Below are 18,420 nucleotides of genomic sequence, written 5' to 3'. Positions count from 1 at the left end.
AATAAATGGCCGGAGAAAAGTCATTTCTTTCTCTCTGAAAACATAATCTTCCCTCATAATACACTCATCTCAGGGGTTAGAAGCAAATTAAAGATCTCCAGGAGCTCAAAGCCTTCTGCGGTTTTGAGCTCTGATCTGTTTCTAGATGAAACAACAGAGCAGGAGAGATTTTGTTGTGTCTCCTTCTTTTTTTTTTTTTTTTTTTGTTTTAACACAGAGCTTGGTATGTTTTATTATACACTTAATATACTTTGTAGATTCTGCACATTTACCATCTCCAAAAAAACATACACATCTTAAAATCAATGTTTACATTTAAGGAAAGGTATATCATTGTCACATTCCCAAAAGCTGTTATTTAATTGATGATGCATCTTAAAATAATAAGTGACTTACAACTCAGAAAAACAGACATAGCTGGAAACTTGTTTGAGTCTTTTCTGAAGATCTGCTTGAAGATTTCCTGATTGGCAGTGTTTCCATATCTGCATATAAGGTATCACCATTGATGGAATTAAACCAGGGCACGTGTCTCCTTCTGATTGCATTAAAAAATAAGGAAACTGGGAAGAGTCAAAGTGACCATTGTCAGCTAGATAATGTAACTAGAGAATTCTGTCACCACACAGGTTTAAAATGAAAGATTCCTTTGCTTTCAAAATGCTTATCTCCAGTGAATCTACCTTTTCAAGCTACCTTTCTGGGCTAACGTTGGAGCTGTTGAGCTGTGCGAAAGCAGATCCCTAAAAGCCAGAGACTGGAGTTACTGCTCCAGGAAAGCTGCTGCCCACATCATCCCCTTCCCAGTTCCTGCCATACAAGGAACCAGAAAGGTCCCAGATCCTGCTCCTTGGCCTTGACACATAAGGAAAGGCATAGCATACTTTCACTTTATATTGTGCATTTGTACAGACCCACAATTTTCTAAGACTAATCAACTCAAGTACATGAGAAACATCTAATGCATTATTAAACACACACACACACACACAAACACACACATAGCTGGCTTAATTTAACTTTAGCTATTACATTGGGCTTATAATTTTAACAGAATTCTATTTGCCCTTTGGGTTTTTCAGAATAGAGCAAATTCAGCTCCCCAATGTCTGAGGGCAGCATAGGAAGTTTGGGAGTCCCCTGGTATCTACAGACATCCCCCGGACTGGGCCAGGTGTGGTCCTAGTTCAGAATCAACATACATCTATGTCCCTCCTGATTCCCACCACAGGGTAGCTTGGCAGAAAATCAGACTGGTAAAAGCATAATTTAAAAGACCAACTATGCCTCTTTCTCTCTCTAATAAAATGCAGGAGCAGTGTAAAATTGTCTCTCTCTACCATCTATGGCAGAGAAAAATAAAATCTGAATCACAGAAAAACGAGCAGTTAGGTTTTTCCTTTTAGTTTTGTGTCCTTTTACCAATTATCTGAATGGATCTAGTGAGGGTGGTTTAATACTATTATTGTTACTTTCCTTCGAGGTTTGTAAACAAGCAAAAGCTTATGTTGAATTTTCAAATAGGCCTTCTGGCAAGTGACATGCAGGCATGCAAAACCAACTGTACAGGCCTCCCCTGGCGATCTGGAGCCACCCTGACCTCTCTGAAGGGCTCACCAGGCATTGGGGAATGGGCAAAAACAGCTTTCAGTGGTCCTAGTGACCCTAAGGATGTTCCAAGAATATCAAGTAGCCCATCTGAGAGGGTTCAACAAAACGTGCTGAGATTGTATTATTCAAAGTAACAAGGAAACTATAACGGATATGACTGGCAGCGAGCGCTCTGGGTACATCAGCATCCCCATGTCTAGTGTAGCACCCCAGATTCTCCCCAAGCCAACGGCATCGCCTGTCGGTGCGTTTCCTACATGCTGGGGACCAAGACCAGGTTAAGCGAAGTCTTTCGACACAGCCTCGACGAAGTTTGGAGCTGACATCAGGATGCCGATGGTGCAGATGATGGTGAAGACAGAGAAGGCCATGAGACACAGGCGGTCCACCACGCACGCCGCGAATTTCCACTCACTGCAGATGGCCTCGCTCTCGTCCTGGCAGCGGAAGCGGTTGGCGATGTAGCGGACCTCCTCCAGGATCTTAGCCAGCTCCGGGTCCCCCTCGGAGGACTGCCCACCATGCAGGAGGTGCTCATCGTGCGTGGGGGAGCAGGCCATGCGACCACACACGACGCCTGAGTCGGGGGTGGGGGCACAGTGCACCCCATCCAGGCCGCGGAAGCCGATGTAGAGCAGGTTGCCGTTGGTGGTGGGCGGTCCGGCCACCGCACTCATCTCCACGCTGGCCAGGCTGCAGCGACGCTGACGCTGCTTGTGCTGGCAAGCCGGCCTCACCTTGTCCTCCCCCGGCCTCTTCATGCGCAGGAACCATGCGCACCAGTTCAGAAGGATAACTCTGGTCTGGGGAGACAACAGGGAAGTTAGGAGCAGGTGGAAGCGAGCATCAGCGGGTCCTGATCACAGCCCTACTTGTGGGGGGAAGGGGTTCCTGGGGGAGCCAGGCTCCCACTTCTTCCCTGAGTTTACACAGGCAAGCAGTGCCAACGTGTTGCAATGGTTGGGTCAAATGTGAGCCTAGAATAAACCAATCCAGAAAGTCACCCTGGGAATGAGCGGAATTCTCAGTGGCAGACACACTGCAGTCTTGGGACAAATAGGCATATGGGAGGAGAGAGCTGTCTTGGAAACAGAGCCCTGCCTGAGATGTGTAAACAAAATAAGTCACCTTCCCTCTCCAATCTTCCCCCATCCTCCACCAGCAACCATCATACCCAGCTGTCTGTGGGGCATCCCAGTGCCAGGGCAGACTTGCAGGGGCACACCGCTGGAGATTTTAAAACTTTCAAGGGGAACTCCGTGACACCTATCAGATGCTGCATGAACCCCGCTTGAAATAGTGCCTGCTGGAACACCGGGTCCCTTGTAAGGATGGCAAAGCAGGTTTTTGTCCTGGTGAAAAGCAAGTGCCAAGAAAGTCAACATGGAACAGAAAATGGGGGCACTGTGCTCCTAAGATTTGAAGGGGTGTGCTGTGCCAACAGGTGCCTCGGGGTCAGGACATAAATACTTAGTACATTATTTTGACCACCTTAATAAAGAGATCCATTAGGTGGGGTTTTTTTGTTTTTGTTTTTGCCCTAGGGCCTGTGAAAAAAATCCACAAGACACTAAAAGAGCTGTGAACCAGGAAAGTTTAGGGACCTCTAACCTAATTCATTAGGCTGCAATGAGGACAGTCAGATGATGTGCAGGAAAGTACTTGGAAAAGTCGAAAGCAGGGGTTGGCAGAGTTTAAGGGGCCACATAATAACCTCCATAAGGTCTCTGTTGTAACTACTCAGCTATTAATAAAGTATAGAAAGCTTGTAAAAAAATAAACATGGCTTTTTTCTACTAACATTTTATTTGCAAAAGCAGTTGGTAGGCCAGATTTGACCACTGGAGCCACAGTTGGCTGACCTCTGGTTTAACATGTTTTATCAACATATACTGCCTACGTGCAGAAGATGCTGGAGAGAAATCACTGAGATTTCTGGTTTTTCCCTCTAATGAAAAGAGGGAGCCATGCAAAGCCTTAATTCAGGTTAAAAAATTTCTTGGAAACTTAATTGAGACAAGTGTGGGAAGAGTGGGCCCTTTCCCTGAAGTTATCCAGATACCAATTTTAATTTTGGTTTAGGATTGCGGTGAGTTCCATCAGCAACATAAAAGGCACGTTTCCCATCTATAAGTACAGGCAGTAAGTTGTGAAGTTTATGCCTGTAGCACTTTGATGGCATCTTCTCAGAGATAACTGCAGTAGACCTGTCTGGAGACAGGCAATGAAAAGAACAAGAAGCATAAGTGCAGGTTCACTCCAGCTGTAAAGAGAACCCTTTGCTCAGGGCAGAGGCACTCTGTATATCGTGCCCACACCTTATGGACAAATCTCCAGAGCCGGGAAATGCCTGTCTGCATACCCTGGAGGGTTTTCCATGACCAGTAAGGAGCAGGGACATATGGCACCCCATGAATCTGCAGGTCAGTCTGGCCCTCCACAGGAGGCTGAGAAGACATGCCAGTTCAGTTGCTCCTATCAGGGCCTTTGTGAAGTGAGTATAATTTCCCCACCCATTTTACAGAAAAAGAAACTGAGGCTTCAAAGAGGCTAATAAATTGGCTCAAGGTCACACAGTAAGCAAGCCATCTATGCGTTTAGGCTTTCACGGCTCATCTGTGAAAGGGTCTATGAAGTCTTTTTCAACACTCCTGTGACTTTAGCCCAACCCCCACTTCAAGGAAATGCATTGGGCAGCGAGTGCGTCCAAGCCCAGAGACAGCTATACACATGGAGTGTGTGTGTGTGTGTGTGTGTGTGTGTAGCGGGGGGCGGGGGGCAGGGGAGTCTGTGCCTACCCTGGAGCACATCTCAAGCTAATGTGGTCCACACCACCAAGTCTGTTCTGAGTTCCATGGCTTGAATCATTAGCTTTCAAGGCTAAAGCATTTCCAAAGATGCAATTATCCTCTTGACACTTATCAAACTGTGCTCATGACCTCTTCTGTTGGGTTATGGTTTTGTGTCTGGCTGTGTAAATGTCACATAATGCCACGGCACCGGCAATATCTTCTTCATAGCAACACATCATAATAAAAGTTCCTTGGAGGCTATTTATTTTTCAAATACACACAGAAAGAAAGAAAAATGCAGGAGGTTATATAAATTGAAAGTGAGAGATCCAAGCTTCATATTTCATTTGCAGCCATTGGTTTTAATACACTCCCGTGCTGAGAGGTGAATAATCAGCATAGACTCTTAATTAAGATTTTTTTTTTTTTCTGGGCAGTAATACTATCAGGTCTTTAAAAATGGTTTTGTGTCTTAAACATAAGGAATGATAATATGTGTTTTTAGTTTTACATTTGCATAAACACTTGAAGGATAATGGGGAAATTGCTTAAAATGGCTATCAGTATTGGTGGTGGAAGCACAGTGAGGGCTGGGAATGAGAGCAGGATTTCCTTCCGTATGATTTAACTTTCACTTTGACTTTTGAAACATGTGAATGTATTACCTTTTTCAAATGGAAGGAAGGTAGCCAGAAAGTGTGTCAGGGCTGTAAAAGTCAGATGACAATGTAGTGAATATGTGCAAATGTGTCCCACTTTTTAATGGGGGGACCTTCTCAAAACAAGCCCACGGACTGCAGTGATGGGACATATGTAGGAGACAGCACCATTTCTGGGGGCTCATTCCAGTGCTGATGCAATGAGCTACGAGAGAAAGTCGTTATTAAGTGTATGAAATTGCTGTGGAAAAGAATCTAAGAGGACACAGTAACTCGGTAAAGTAAAAAAAAAAAAAAAAAAAAAAAAAAAAAATTTAAATTGGTCTTTTCAATCACTTTGGGTAACTGTAAAAAGAATCTAAGAGGACACAGTAACTCGGTAAAGTAAAAAAAAAAAAAAAATTTAAATTGGTCTTTCCAATCACTTTGAGTAACTGTAAATTATTGCACAATGAATAGTTTTAGAAGGCCTGGGAATGCTTTCTTCCCAGAGGTTCACAAAATGTCCCTGACTTCTTGCACCTGCATTTAGTGTGTGTGTGTCGGGGCGGGGATCCAAACTTGGATGCAAGGTTATAGATCTCCAAAGAACACAGCCTTGTTTTGACAAGAGAGGGCTCCTTCAGAACCCGCTGTGCCCAGGCCATGCTCTCTGGACAAGAACACTGGAAGGTCTGCAGGGCCCAAGTAAGGATCCATCCCTCCCCTGGCCCTGGGTGTTGTCACAGTGTGCTGAGGTGAGGAAAGCCCAGGCCATACTTGGCCCTAATCAAGGTTTCCTGAGTGTCAGGTGAGGAACGGAATGGAGCTTCTGATCCCGGACTCCCAAGGGCACAGCTTGGTAAGCATCTGCCTATATCCCAGTGCCCAGTGCTGAGCAGGAGCTGGGAAGGTATGGCATGGCCCAGGGCTGACATAATAGGCTGTTATATTCAATCATTTATCTTTTTCCCTTTTGCTTTTATCCTAGCCCCCCCTGCCCACTGGTAAGCACTAACCTTTATTAGATAAGCCTGTGGTACGCTGGCATTCGTCCAGGCACTAACTACCTGTGTTAATACATGGCTCACTCTCTCTCACCCCGTTGGTCTTCATTCTGTTTGGAAGATCCAGCCACATGGCTGGGTGCTTATCTCCTCTGCTTCTTCCAACCACTGTCCTGTTCTCCACAGCGTACGTGCGAAACGTTTTAGAAACACACTGGTAGCCAAATGTAGAGAGCGGCCAGTGTGTGGGCCCCGTTCTGGAATGTCAGGTTGCAAGAACAGTGCCATGGGCCCCTAAGAGCATGCTCACCGTAACAGGCCAGAGATAATACAATAGTGCGGACCGATGAGGTCCTGTGGGATACATGGCTCTGTGTTGAGGGCTGCTAGCTGTCGGTGGGAGTTTTAAAACAGATAATTCATCTGCGGAGTCACCCACGCTGAGGGCCCCTGACTCCCTGTGGTGAAGAGCAGGAGGGACGCACCCACTTGGGCATCTTGCCGCCGTCGGGGTCATGGTGGTGGTACTGCAGCACGATCACCGTCACGACCACGGAGAGGCCCACGATGATCATGGTGCTGGCAAAGTACTGGGCTGCGGAGACAAGAGATGTAGGGTGAGCCCCGGGCCCTCCACGGCACAGGCATCATGGCATGGAAGGCAGAACCAGATGGCGATCTCTGACTGCCTGGGACCATGTGGCAGAGCTTGGAGCAGGGCAGGACTGTCTACAGGCCTCCAGAACCCCCGCCCACACTCTTGGCAGGCAGAGGCCAGCCTGGAGCACGGGGACCAGCTTTCCCATCCATGCCAGCTGCTTGGCTTGGCTGACCCCACTTTTGTGATTCCGCCAGCCTCCTCCTCCAGGGAGGGTTAACAGTGCCTCACAGGACGCTGATAAGGTTGTTCCTAGGACAAAGGCTGTGGACTGTGATGGTGGTAGTGAAGGTCTGGTCCCCATCGTGATGACTGTAGGCCAGGGACATGCTGGAGGCCGGGGTGTCATAAGGACAAACCTGGGCATCACTGGCAGGGTACTTAGAATTAGTGTGGCAAATGAGCCTGGTCCCATGTAATGAGAGATAGGAGGAGGTGTCAGGTGGCAAATGAGCCTGGTCCCATGTAATGAGAGATAGGAGGAGGTGTCAGGTGTCTGAAGAAAACGTGAAAGACAGGGACTTCCCTGGCTGAGAATGCCAGCTTCAGCTCCGGTGGGCAAGGATGAATTTCTCCTCCTTGGTCCACATGAGAAGCACGGCACATCCTAAACAGCTCTCCACTAACCCACTGCCTCCAACCATGAGTTCAGACATCTATGAGTTTAGACAGGCTACTCAGCCTGTCTGGGCCTCAGGTTCTTCAGCAGTATAACAAGGATGGCAATGCCTTCTTTTGTGGGGCTGGTGCAGGCATTAGCAATTATATGAGCTGAGGATCTAGAAGAAAGCCTGGCGAAGGGAAGACATTCCTTGGTTGGCAACTCTACTAAACCTTTGGTGTGGCTTTCAGCTCAAGGGGGCTGAGCTTGAAGCAGAGGACATCCTGGTGCAGAGGCTAAGTGCATGGCCACACACTCGGTTAAGAATGCCTCCTTTTCTCTGGGCAGGAAGGAAGTCACTGCCCCACTGCGGGAATCAAGCGGTACATGTGAGAAGCTGTGAGAGAAGGGTATCTGAGACTTCAAGTTAGCACCAGGGATCTCTAAGAAAAGGAAGGAGGTAGAACAAAACTGTGACTTCTGTGGGCTGAGTTTATATTTATATGTTGAAGCTCTAGCCCCTGGTATCTCAGAATATGACTGTATTTGAAGACAGGGCCTTTAAAAAGGGGGTTAAGTTAAAATGAGGTCCTTCGAGTTGGGCCTGATCCTATCTGACTAGTGTACTTGTAAGAGGGGAACTTTGCACACACAAAGGGGTACCAGGAATGCACCCAGACAGGGAAGACCATGTGAGGGCACAGCAAGAGGGTGGTCATCCACAAGTCAAGCAGAGAGGCCTCACTGGAGATCAAACCTGCCGGCACCTTGGTCTTGACTCCTAACCTCCAGATCTATAAGCAAATACATTTCTGTGTTTTGATACCCGGTCTGTGGAATTTTACTGTAGCAAACCTAGCCGACCAAGACAAAGACCTGTGGAGACATGTGGGGTCAAAGGATCCCCACAGCTGAAATCCCATCTTTCTAGACATGGGCTATGCACCAACCATGTCTTTTGCTCATCGGTTCATCGGTCAAGGCAGGGATGCCCTCTACCCCACAGAGCCTGCTTTCTGTTTGAAGTCTCTACTGAAAGCATTGTGTTGGAAGGTAGGAAGAGTGGGCTGAAGCATGGTTTCTTGACGTCTGGATGGTAGTGAGAGAACTAGGAACACCCACAAAGGCTTTTCACAGCAATACTGTCTCTCTCTGGTCAAAATATCACACATTAGAGGAACAAAGGAGAAACTTGCCTTTGTAGTTTGTGAAGCCCGGGAGTATCTGTGTAAGATAAATAGGCTCCCCTAGACCCACCCTCCCTTGTTAACCACACAGGGTGGCCCTCAGGTGGCCGGGGCAACAGGAATAATCATAGACTCCATTTGTCTTTCTGAACTCCATCACCCAATTGGAGGAGTGATGCTCATATTAAACCTAATATCCCCTATGAGGCTGTTTGCTTCCCATTCTCAAAACTGGCTTGAAGGTTTGGTTCCCTGACCAGGAACAGAGCCCTGGCTGTAGTGGCGAAAGTAGCAGATCCTGACCACTAGACCTCTGAGCACCCCTCTGCACGTTGCTGCTTATTCCAATCCAGGGAGGTACACAGCCACGGGCAATGCTATCTCCTGTTTCTGTCATCCTGTCCTGGGCTGGAGGTCATGATTTATATGTGTCTTGTCCAAAACATATTTATCCTGTTTATATTTTCTCATAAGCTTTAACTTTATCCAGAGACACTGAGGCATCTCAGAGTTAAAATGTGAGCTCCTCTGATTTTGACAAAGAATTTGTGGAAGAACAATGACTCAAAGCTAAAGTGACAAATCTCTAATGGTAAAATCTCTGGCTGCATAAGTGTGAGGGGGAGAACAATGGGAGGAAGGGTGCATTTCTGTACCTTCAAGCCAAACCATGAAGCTCGACTCCCCACACTGCCTTACATATACCCAGGGAAGCAGAGTCTGTAGGTCACTCAAACAGTTCTAGAAAGTCACTCCTCCTGGGACCATGTGGCTATCCAGGACCCTCACTAAGCCCACATCTTTAAAAGAGACCTGACATTTGCTTACCTATCAAGGGCACCGAGTCAGATGTCGCAGGCATGATCTCAGCCACCAGCAACATGAAGACAGTAAGAGAGAGTAAAACTGTTATCCCTGAAACATAAACACAGCAGTGCCTGAGACAAAAGAGACGATAATGCCTCAAGTCCATTAACTGTGCCTAATCTGAGATTCAAAGGAGGGAGGTGTGGGGTAGGGACCAGTGATGTCCTAAAAGTGAATGCAGGGTTCTTTCTCTGTCTGTAAGGGTATGGCCTTTTTCTGGGGGCTGTTCACATCAATTATCAGAGTCCCAGATCGAGGTAAGTTTAGGAGCCAGAACTTTAGAACAAGGATACAAAATGAATTACTGAACTCAACACAAGTATCTCTCGTTTTCTTAATTACATTAGAATTGAGAGGTAGTTACATATAGCAGGGAAACAAAGAACAAAACAAAGCAAGACAAAAAAGCCACACAATCTTAAGAGCTCACTTTTGTTCTTGACTTTGCTATTTACTACCTGTGTGACTGTGGATAAGTCACTTAATGTGCCTGAGCCTTGCAGTCAGAAGATAAGGGTTTGAGGATGATTTCTACATGTATGACACATGACCTTTAATAACTCTTTACGATGTTGAGAAATTCATTTCACCATTCTAAGTCTTAGTTTTCTTATCTTTCTATTGGATGATCGGAAGGAATTCTCCTGTGTACAGCAATATAGAGATGCAAACAGATACTGAACTAACTAAAGTGTTGCCTCTGCATAACAAATGCTGGCCAGCTGCTCCCCAAGAAACAGGATGCGGTGGCACAAGAAGAGAAAGTAATGCCCCTCAGGACAGAACCCAGTAGTCTCTTCTTGGGCAGTCCCATCTTCTGTGGAGGATCCTACAGATTCTCAGAAGGGCACTGGGCATCTAGCATGAAGCTAAATCAGGAGGCTGAGGTGTTGAGGAGATGACCCGGGCTGGGAGGTCAGTGTGTGACCCCACATCTCTGCCCCCATAGCCATGACATGTCCTGCATCATCCACCGGGATCCCTAGAGAGCTGACCTCAAGGCAAGGGCCTCCCATCCTGTCTCAGACTCACACCCAAGATCAGGACACTTACCCAGGGAAATTTTCTCCCCTGAATCTGCAGGAAGCAGGAAGACGAGGAGGGCCAGTGCAGAGATGAGCACACAGGGGATGAGTAGGTTGAGGCCATAGTAGAGGGTCCTGCGGCGAATGGTCACTGTGAAGGTAACGTCTGGGTAGGGCTCTTTGCAGCACTCATAGAACTTCTCACTCCGCTTGCCTGGGATTCCTCCATGAACAAAAGGGGAAAGGAACAGTGTCTGAAGAAAATTACCCTGCTTGTTTATTTTAATGGGCATATCACACAAATGACCATGGAGTTTGTTAGGTGCTAAAACAAAAAAAAATTTAAAAAAAATAATAAAACTGGGTAATCAGTGTTTGAATAAACTCTTTCTGGTGTATTTGTTCACGAGTATCTTAGTGATATTGGAGCAAACCAGGAGAATTTTTTTTAATGGACTGAACTAGATGAGGTATAGAGTAAATGTTTGTGTCCCCGTAGGAATATGTTTAACATATTCCTATGTTGAAATGTTAACCCCCACAGTGATGACTTTCGGAGATGGGGACTTTGGGGGGGCACGCTTAAGTCATGAGCACAGAGCTCTCATGAATGGGATTATTGCCCTTAGAGAGGAGGCCCAGAGAACTCCCTAATCTCTTCAGCTGTGTAAGAACATAGACAGAAGACAGCCATCTATGAACCAGGAAGCAGGGCCTCAGCAGACACTGGATATGCCTTGATCTTGGACTTGATCTTGGATTTCCCAGCCTCCAGAACTGTGATAAACAAATTTCTGCTGTTTATAAGCCACCTAATCGATGGTATTTTGTTTTAGCAGCCTGAATGGTCTAAGACACCATGATTATAAATAATACATTATGAATTTTACACCATTATAAATGTAATTACTATTTTTTTCTATTAAAAATAATCAAATATAGGTTTTTGTGAACTGCAATTTGCTATCCAACCTGATTTTAGGAATGGAGCAGATTCTAATAATATAGTCATGCCTATACTAGCACTGACTTCTTTAAATGGCTGCACGTTTCTCATGGAAAGCTCTGAATTTTCTAATTGTTTTTTGTTTCTTATTGTATAGCTCTCAGTAAATTATAGAGATTGCCGCAGGGTTCAATAAATGCTTACACTGAAACCAGAGTGGAAAATCCAGACTTTTAAAGCCAGCCCAGGAATAAAAAGCAACTTTCATGGGGAGGGGGGGGTTAGGGAGAGGGTGATTGAGTTATGGACACTGGGGAGGGTATGTGCTATGGTGAGTGCTGTGAAGTGTATAAACCTGGCGATTCACAGACCTGTACCCCTGGGGCTAATAATATATTATATGTTAATAAAAAATAAAAAATTTAAATTTAAAAAATTGAAAAAAAAAAACCCTAGGAGCTAATAAATGGGTACTGCTTTATAAATATATATATATTTTTTTTAAAAAGCAGCTTTCTACAAGGCTGCTAGTCTCAGGTCTTTGCTGGGCTTACCCACAAGGTCCCATTCTCCGTTTGGGATATAGCCGCTGATATCTGCCTCTTGCATCTGTAGATCCAAGGACCACCCTCCATAGGACCAGGACCCAAACTTCAGTTTGCACTGCTGCACATCGAAGGGGAACCAGCGCACGTCAATGTAGCAGGAGCTCTTGAATATGCCTATATGGGCAAGAAAACAGTCAGAAAACCGAAATGGAAGGGGACCAAGCCCGGCTTTAAATACCCAGCAGATTCACACTGCTGGTGGAATGTGAACTGGTATAGTCATTAGAAAACAGTATGGCAATTCCTAAAAATATTAAAAATAGAACTGTTTTATGATCCAGAGACCCCACTTCCGGGAATATATCCAAAGGAAACAAAATCGCCCTCCGGGAGAGAGAACTGCATCCCCATGTTCACTGCGACATTATTAGTAACAGCTGAGGAATGGAAACAAGCTAAGTATTCATCGATGAATGAATAAAAACAGAAAAAGATGATCAAACCATACACACATGCAAATGCGTACACACACACAGTGAAATACTATTCAGCTTAGAAAAGACGGAAATCCTGCCTTTCGCAGTACCACGGATGACCACGAAGGACATCTTGCTAATTGAAGTAAGCCAAAGACAATACTCTATGATCTCCCTTACATGTGGATTTTGAAGTAAAAATACAAAAGAAAAAAAAAACAAAAAAACAAGAACAAAAAACTGAACTCACAGAAACAGTGAGTTCCCAGGGGCCTAGGGGAAGTAGGAAAATGGACAGGGGCTGGTCAAGGGGTACATTTGGAGGATCAGCAGTACAGCAAGGGGACTCTGGTTAGTAACACTGTGTACTTGAAATGTGCTAAGAGAGCAGATCTTAAACATTCTCATGAAAAACAAAACAACACAAAACCCAGCCCTGTAAGGTGATGTATGTGTTAACTTTGGGGCATCATTTCACAGTGCATGTGTATGGATAATTTTAACTAGTTTAGATCTAGTTTAGATCTAGACTGATAGGTTTAAATGGAAGACGGTGCTTGGGCTCAAGTAAAAGTTTCCACTGAAAAGAGTGACTTCAGCCTCAGACAAGTTGGAAGTGAATTTTTGGCAGGTTATGAAGACGAAACCAGATAAGCCCCCTTCAGTAATTTATGCCCATGTGCTCCTCCCTGCCCAGAAAAAGGCTTGAAGGCTGTGGAAGGCACAAAGAGCTAAGGGTGCCCCCTATTCCTGGGGACAGGGTTAGTGCTCCATACATTTCTGCTAGTAATTGAAAAAAAAGAAAAAAGAAAAAATGAATGGTGGAAGGGACTCAGCAGCCTTGCAAACACAAACCTGCACTCCACAACCAAGCTGGGAAACGATAAACAATGTCCTATCCTCACAAGTTCCTTTAAGTGCCAGGTCTGCCAGAATTCTGTGCCAGAATCCACAGATGCTGCCCTCCCATTAATGGGCGAGATCCCCCTGAACCCACACTGCTTGTGGAAAATGTAACTCCATGACTGAATTATTCCATTTCCATGAAATGGCCAGAGAAAGAGTATCCGTAGAGATAGAAAGCAGATCAGTGCTGGTTTAGGACTGGCAGTAAGGGTGGGGATCAACTGCGGGATGGTAAAAGGGATCTTTTGGGGTGGTAAAAAGTGTTCTAACACTAGATTTTGGTATTGGTTGTACAACTCTGTGAATTTTGGTATTGGTTGTACAACTCTGTGAATTTATTAAAAATCGCTGAATCGTGTACTTAAAATGGGTGACCCGTATGATATGTAAATTATATAATAAACCTGTTAAAAATAAAAACATGAAATAGAATTTCATAACCAAGTCTTTATTTCAAATCATGCACCCAAAACACTTTTTTTTTTTTTTTCTTGCCTGTACTTGGTTGCATAAACAGAACAGCATCCCAGGTCAGTCCTACATGACCCCAGGGCACAGGCTTGCTGCCCCAGGCCAGAGTGCTCCATTCTGATCCTGCCAAAGTAGGGGAGACTCCCACACTCCCAGCACAACTGCCCTGTCCTTCCCAGGCTCCTGGGGCCATGAAGGCTGGGACACAGGCACGGAGCCCTAGAGGAGTTTGCTGCACACAGGTGGCCTAGGGCTCAGGAATGCTGCTTCTTGTAGCTGAAAATAGCCTCCGCCCTCAAAACAATGTGCAGCACCATATTCTTGTACACTGATGACTACCGGAGATCATTTTCTAAAATAGCTCTCATAATAGAAACTGTAACTCCCAGGCTGGGGAAAAAGAATGAATGCATGTGTGATGGAAGATTCCTCCCATAGCCTCAGTCCCCCAGGGGCCTGCTGTTAGGCAGAAAGCAAGCTTCGGCTGGGGGAGGGGTGAAGGAACAGGGGAAGCAGCAAGGAAGCACATGCTTTCAGGTAGAAAACCTGGAAATCTGTGGTTCTCCGGTCTCTACAAACATTATTGGGAGGTATCTGCCTTTGATGGGTTTAATCACTCACACATTCATTTATGAACAAGTGGGCCAGGTGCCTGGTTGATTAGTGGTGGTTCTAAGGCGTGTAAACACAGAATCTGCCCACGGGATGCTTATCATCTGCTAAGGAGGAAGAATGTGTAAGCAACAACAAGAAACAAGGCCAGCTTTGCTGTGTGCTGTGAATGAAGGTGTGAGAATGGGGTTTACTACAGCAGAAAGGCTGTGTGTGTATGTGAGTGTGGTATGTATGGTGTGTAGTGTGTATGCAGGGGAGGGGTTGTGGTTGGTGTGTGGATATGCGTGTGCAGGAAGTAGGTATGTAGGGCATATATGTGGGATGTGTGGTGTGTAATGCATGTGTGGTGTGGGGGGGGACAGTAGATAGTGTGTGGATATTGTGTGGGTGTGTAGTATATGTATGTGGGAGAGGTGGTTGGAGTGTGAATGTGTGTGGATTTGTGGGGGGGAGGTATGAGTGTGGGTATATATGTGGGGTGTGGTATGTGTGTGTGGTGTGTAGTGTAGGTATGTGGGAGATGTGACTGGTGTGTGAACGTGTGTGGATATGTGAGTGGGGGAGATATGGATGTAGTTGTACATGTGAGGTGTGATGTGGGACGTGTTATGTGTGATGTGTATGAGTGGTGTATTGTGGGGGGGCTTGCTTGGTGTGTGAATGTGTGTGGATATGTGTGTGGGGGAGATATGGATGTGGGGTGTATATGTGGGGGGGTGTGCGTGTGATGTATAATGTGTGTGTGTGGTGAGTGTGGGAGTGGTAGGTGTGTGCATATGGTATGGTGTGTGTGTGTGTGTGTTTATGTTGGTGTTGGGATAGGAGTTGGCTGCAGATTGCCTGGAACAGGAAGTTGAACAGTTGCAGTGGGGGAGATAATCCTGGAAAAGAACATGTTAAAAAAAAATCATCTAAAAGATTTTTAAAACTCTGTTAATATCTGCCTCAAAGCATTAAAACCCAGATTCCCCATGCTCTGTATTATTCAGTGAGCAGCCTAGGGCTCAATGAATGGAGAGAAATGAGGGGCTGGTGGGAAAAAAAAATCAATCCCAGGAAGCAGTTAACCAGCAACTGGCAGCGAGGGAGAGAAGCTCAGTCAGGGATAAGACACTAATGAGCCCCACTTTGAAACCACTTGCTCTTCTATCTAACATGCAAGTTTTTTAATGCACATGCTCAAAAAGCCCGCAAGTCCATCATCTCGCCCCCAGCACCTGGAGAACAGCCCCGGCCGAGATACGCTGTCTGGCGGGAAGGGAAGCAGCCAGCTGAAATGGTGGAGGGAAAGGCCAGGGTGCTTGCCTTGCAGACTGTAAGGAGACCTGGAAGTGACCTGATGAGGGAGACCTGCTTTAACTGTGGATTAACTTTAAAGAACACTTGGCACACAATAAAGACATATAACACATTTTGGCAAAGACAGTTTGAGCCACGACCCCAAGACAAAAAAGAGGAAGATGGCATTGTCATGTTCAGGAAATATTTGCAAACACAGGAGGGGTCGGGTATGAACGAGGCCACACTCATGTGAGGACCATTGGAACTGGCACCCTGAACTCACTTAAATTGTCTAATTATAGAAGGACAAAGGAAGCAGGTCTTACCTGGAGGGAGGTACTGGCAATGCCCAGAAGAATTAACTAACACGTTGGTGTGGAATGTGGCATCGAATCTCTCATCAGCACTAGAAACACGAGAAGGATTTCATGAGTCAGCACTGCCAGGCGGTGGATTTCTCGGGGCTCTTACGTCTGTCCTGACTGCAGCTAGAAAAGCTTAAGAAGTGCTACCCTTGGTGCTTAGACCATGCCGACACCATTTGCAGCTGGCCTGGGAGATCTTCTCAGAGCACAGGCTGGTAGTGGCCAATGTCCATCTACGCCACCCATTTCATATACACTCTGATTTTCATATGCACATAAAACAAAGTTTTTAGCAGAAGTTAAACCTGAAGACAATTTCACAGGACATCAGCAGATGAAACGTTCCGGTCTCTCTGTAGGAAATAAAGAGCGGGTAAGCATTCTGCTATGGACAGCCCCATGTGGGCAGGGATTCTGACTCACTACCTCCAAAGCTCCAGTTCCCGCCTCCTGAATGGCCCCAATGCTTAGCAGGTGCTCAACCAATATATCTTAAGGGACTGAACTGACGGCACCAGCAGAGCCCAGAGGCATTCTGGGCCCCATGATTAGCGATAACAGGAAGGAGGGCAGGTGAAGAGAGCAGAGATAGGAACAGGTTTCAGACAGGTACACCCCAGGCCCCTCCCTGTCCTTGTTCAGAACCTCCTGCAGCCAGAAGTTACCAACTTGAACAAAGACATGAAACAGGAAAAAAGAACAGTTAAAGCCATCAGCCTTTATTATTCACGTCTTGTATCTTCTGTATTCTGATGCTTTCCTGACCCTGGAGGAATTGTCCCCCCTCCACTGCCAAGTTAGCCAATTCCTAGAGACAGGAGACAACATGCTCACCAGTGCATCTGTCAAACGCAAACCATCTAATCCAGAGCCCATACCCCAGCCCCTTCCTCTAGGTCTCACACTCTGGCCCTCTCTCCCTCTGTCCTGATTACCTGAGGGCAAGGAACCAAGCAACTAGCGATAGCCCCTATGACCCAGAACCCACTGACATCCTTCACACCAGCCAAGCCTAACCCAGCTCACCCTGCCTCGCCAGTTCCAGTCCACGGACACCACAGTAAAGGCTCTTTCCCTCCAAGAAGATGCCATCAATGAAAGGAATAAAAAATTTCTCCTTAAAAAAGTAATATCCTGGGACGCCTGGGTGGCTCAGTTGGTTGGACGACTGCCTTCAGCTCAGGTCATGATCCTGGAGTCCCAGGATCGAGTCCCGCATCAGACTCCCAGCTCCATGGGGAGTCTGCTTCACTCTCTGACCTTCTCCTCGTTCATGCTCTCTCTCACTGTCTCTCCCTCAAGTAAATAAATAAAAAAAAAAAAAAAAAAAAAAAAGATGTTTAAAAAAAAAAAAAAAAAAAGTAATATCCTCTCAGAAATTCAAGAGGACATTGCATTTAGAAAGAGAAATATGAAAGTTAAAAAATGATTTATGAAATAAATTTTTATAAATGGGTGGGAGGTTGGGCTGAGAACAATCAGAGATTAAATTGTAGGACAGAGACGAGGAAAGCCTCCAGAGCCCAAGACCCGAGGAACTCACTTGACAGATGCTGGAGAGACAAAAGGGCGGGAGACAATTACTCAAGAAATCACACAGAGAAATGCTGGAGCTGAAAGAAACCAGTCAAGCACGAAGGCAAAGGGAGGCACTTTCACAAACGTTAAAGGGCTCAGAGGGCTTGTGTCCCACGTGTATTTTCTTGATCATGGATTTGAGGATGAGCTCTAGGAAAATGAGGGTGAATACTGAAAAAGGAAGGAATAAACTTTTGGACTAAACCTGGGGATCAAGTAAATGTATTTCCATATTGAGCTGTGCAGCGGGCCTAGAAGAGGAGGGACTGGGAGACCTGTCCAAATTACAGCAAGAGATGAGGGGTCTCAGGAGAGTGAAGTAGATTCAGAGCAAGGGAGAAGAGAAATAAGCTGGAAAACACCATGCATTCTATCAAGAACACATTTTTAAAAATTACAGTAAAATATCAACCAGAAACTTCAGGGGGAAAAAACTATACAAAAAAGCCAGGGCTTGGGGGCGCCTGGGTGGCTCAGGGGGTTAAAGCCTCTGCCTTCAGCTCAGGTCATGGTCTCAGGGTCCTGGGATCAAGCCCCACATAGGGCTCTCTGCTCAGCAGGGAGCTTGCTTCCCCCTCTCTCTCTGCCTGATTGTGATTTCTTTCCCTGTCAAATAAATAAAATCTTCAAAAAAAAAAAAAAAAAAAAAAAGGCCAGGGCTTGAATATGAAACAAATATGTGTTGAGGTGCAGAGGAAGAAGCAGAGGAGAGAGACTAAGCTCCTAGCTTTGGGATGAAGGACACTCCTACATCCTTTCTGGCAAAACTGCACAGGGAGAGAGAGGAGGAGGCCGGCTCAAGGTGCAAATATTCTCTGCTTGACTGTGGTCTGTACCCAACTGTCTCC

At 45.9% G+C, this 18,420-nt stretch overlaps 1 protein-coding gene across 1 annotated transcript in view; it reads right to left on the bottom strand.

Moving 5' to 3' along the window:
- Positions 1–528: 528 nt before the first annotated feature.
- The window catches only part of CHRNA7 (cholinergic receptor nicotinic alpha 7 subunit), a 115,262-nt gene continuing 97,370 nt past the window's right edge, over positions 529–18,420 (bottom strand). The window contains exons 5-10 of the mRNA XM_059180213.1: positions 15,956–16,035; positions 11,887–12,054; positions 10,415–10,609; positions 9,323–9,409; positions 6,534–6,643; positions 529–2,414 (exon numbers count right to left, since the gene is read on the bottom strand). Of these exons, the coding sequence (XP_059036196.1) occupies positions 1,890–2,414; positions 6,534–6,643; positions 9,323–9,409; positions 10,415–10,609; positions 11,887–12,054; positions 15,956–16,035 (1,165 nt within the window). The 3' untranslated portion in view covers positions 529–1,889. The remainder of the gene's footprint in view (positions 2,415–6,533; positions 6,644–9,322; positions 9,410–10,414; positions 10,610–11,886; positions 12,055–15,955; positions 16,036–18,420) is intronic.

The sequence above is a fragment of the Mustela lutreola genome, chromosome 7, assembly GCF_030435805.1.
Source record: "Mustela lutreola isolate mMusLut2 chromosome 7, mMusLut2.pri, whole genome shotgun sequence".
Classification (NCBI taxonomy): domain Eukaryota; kingdom Metazoa; phylum Chordata; class Mammalia; order Carnivora; family Mustelidae; genus Mustela; species Mustela lutreola.
This window is presented reverse-complemented; position numbering and strand designations above follow the sequence as displayed.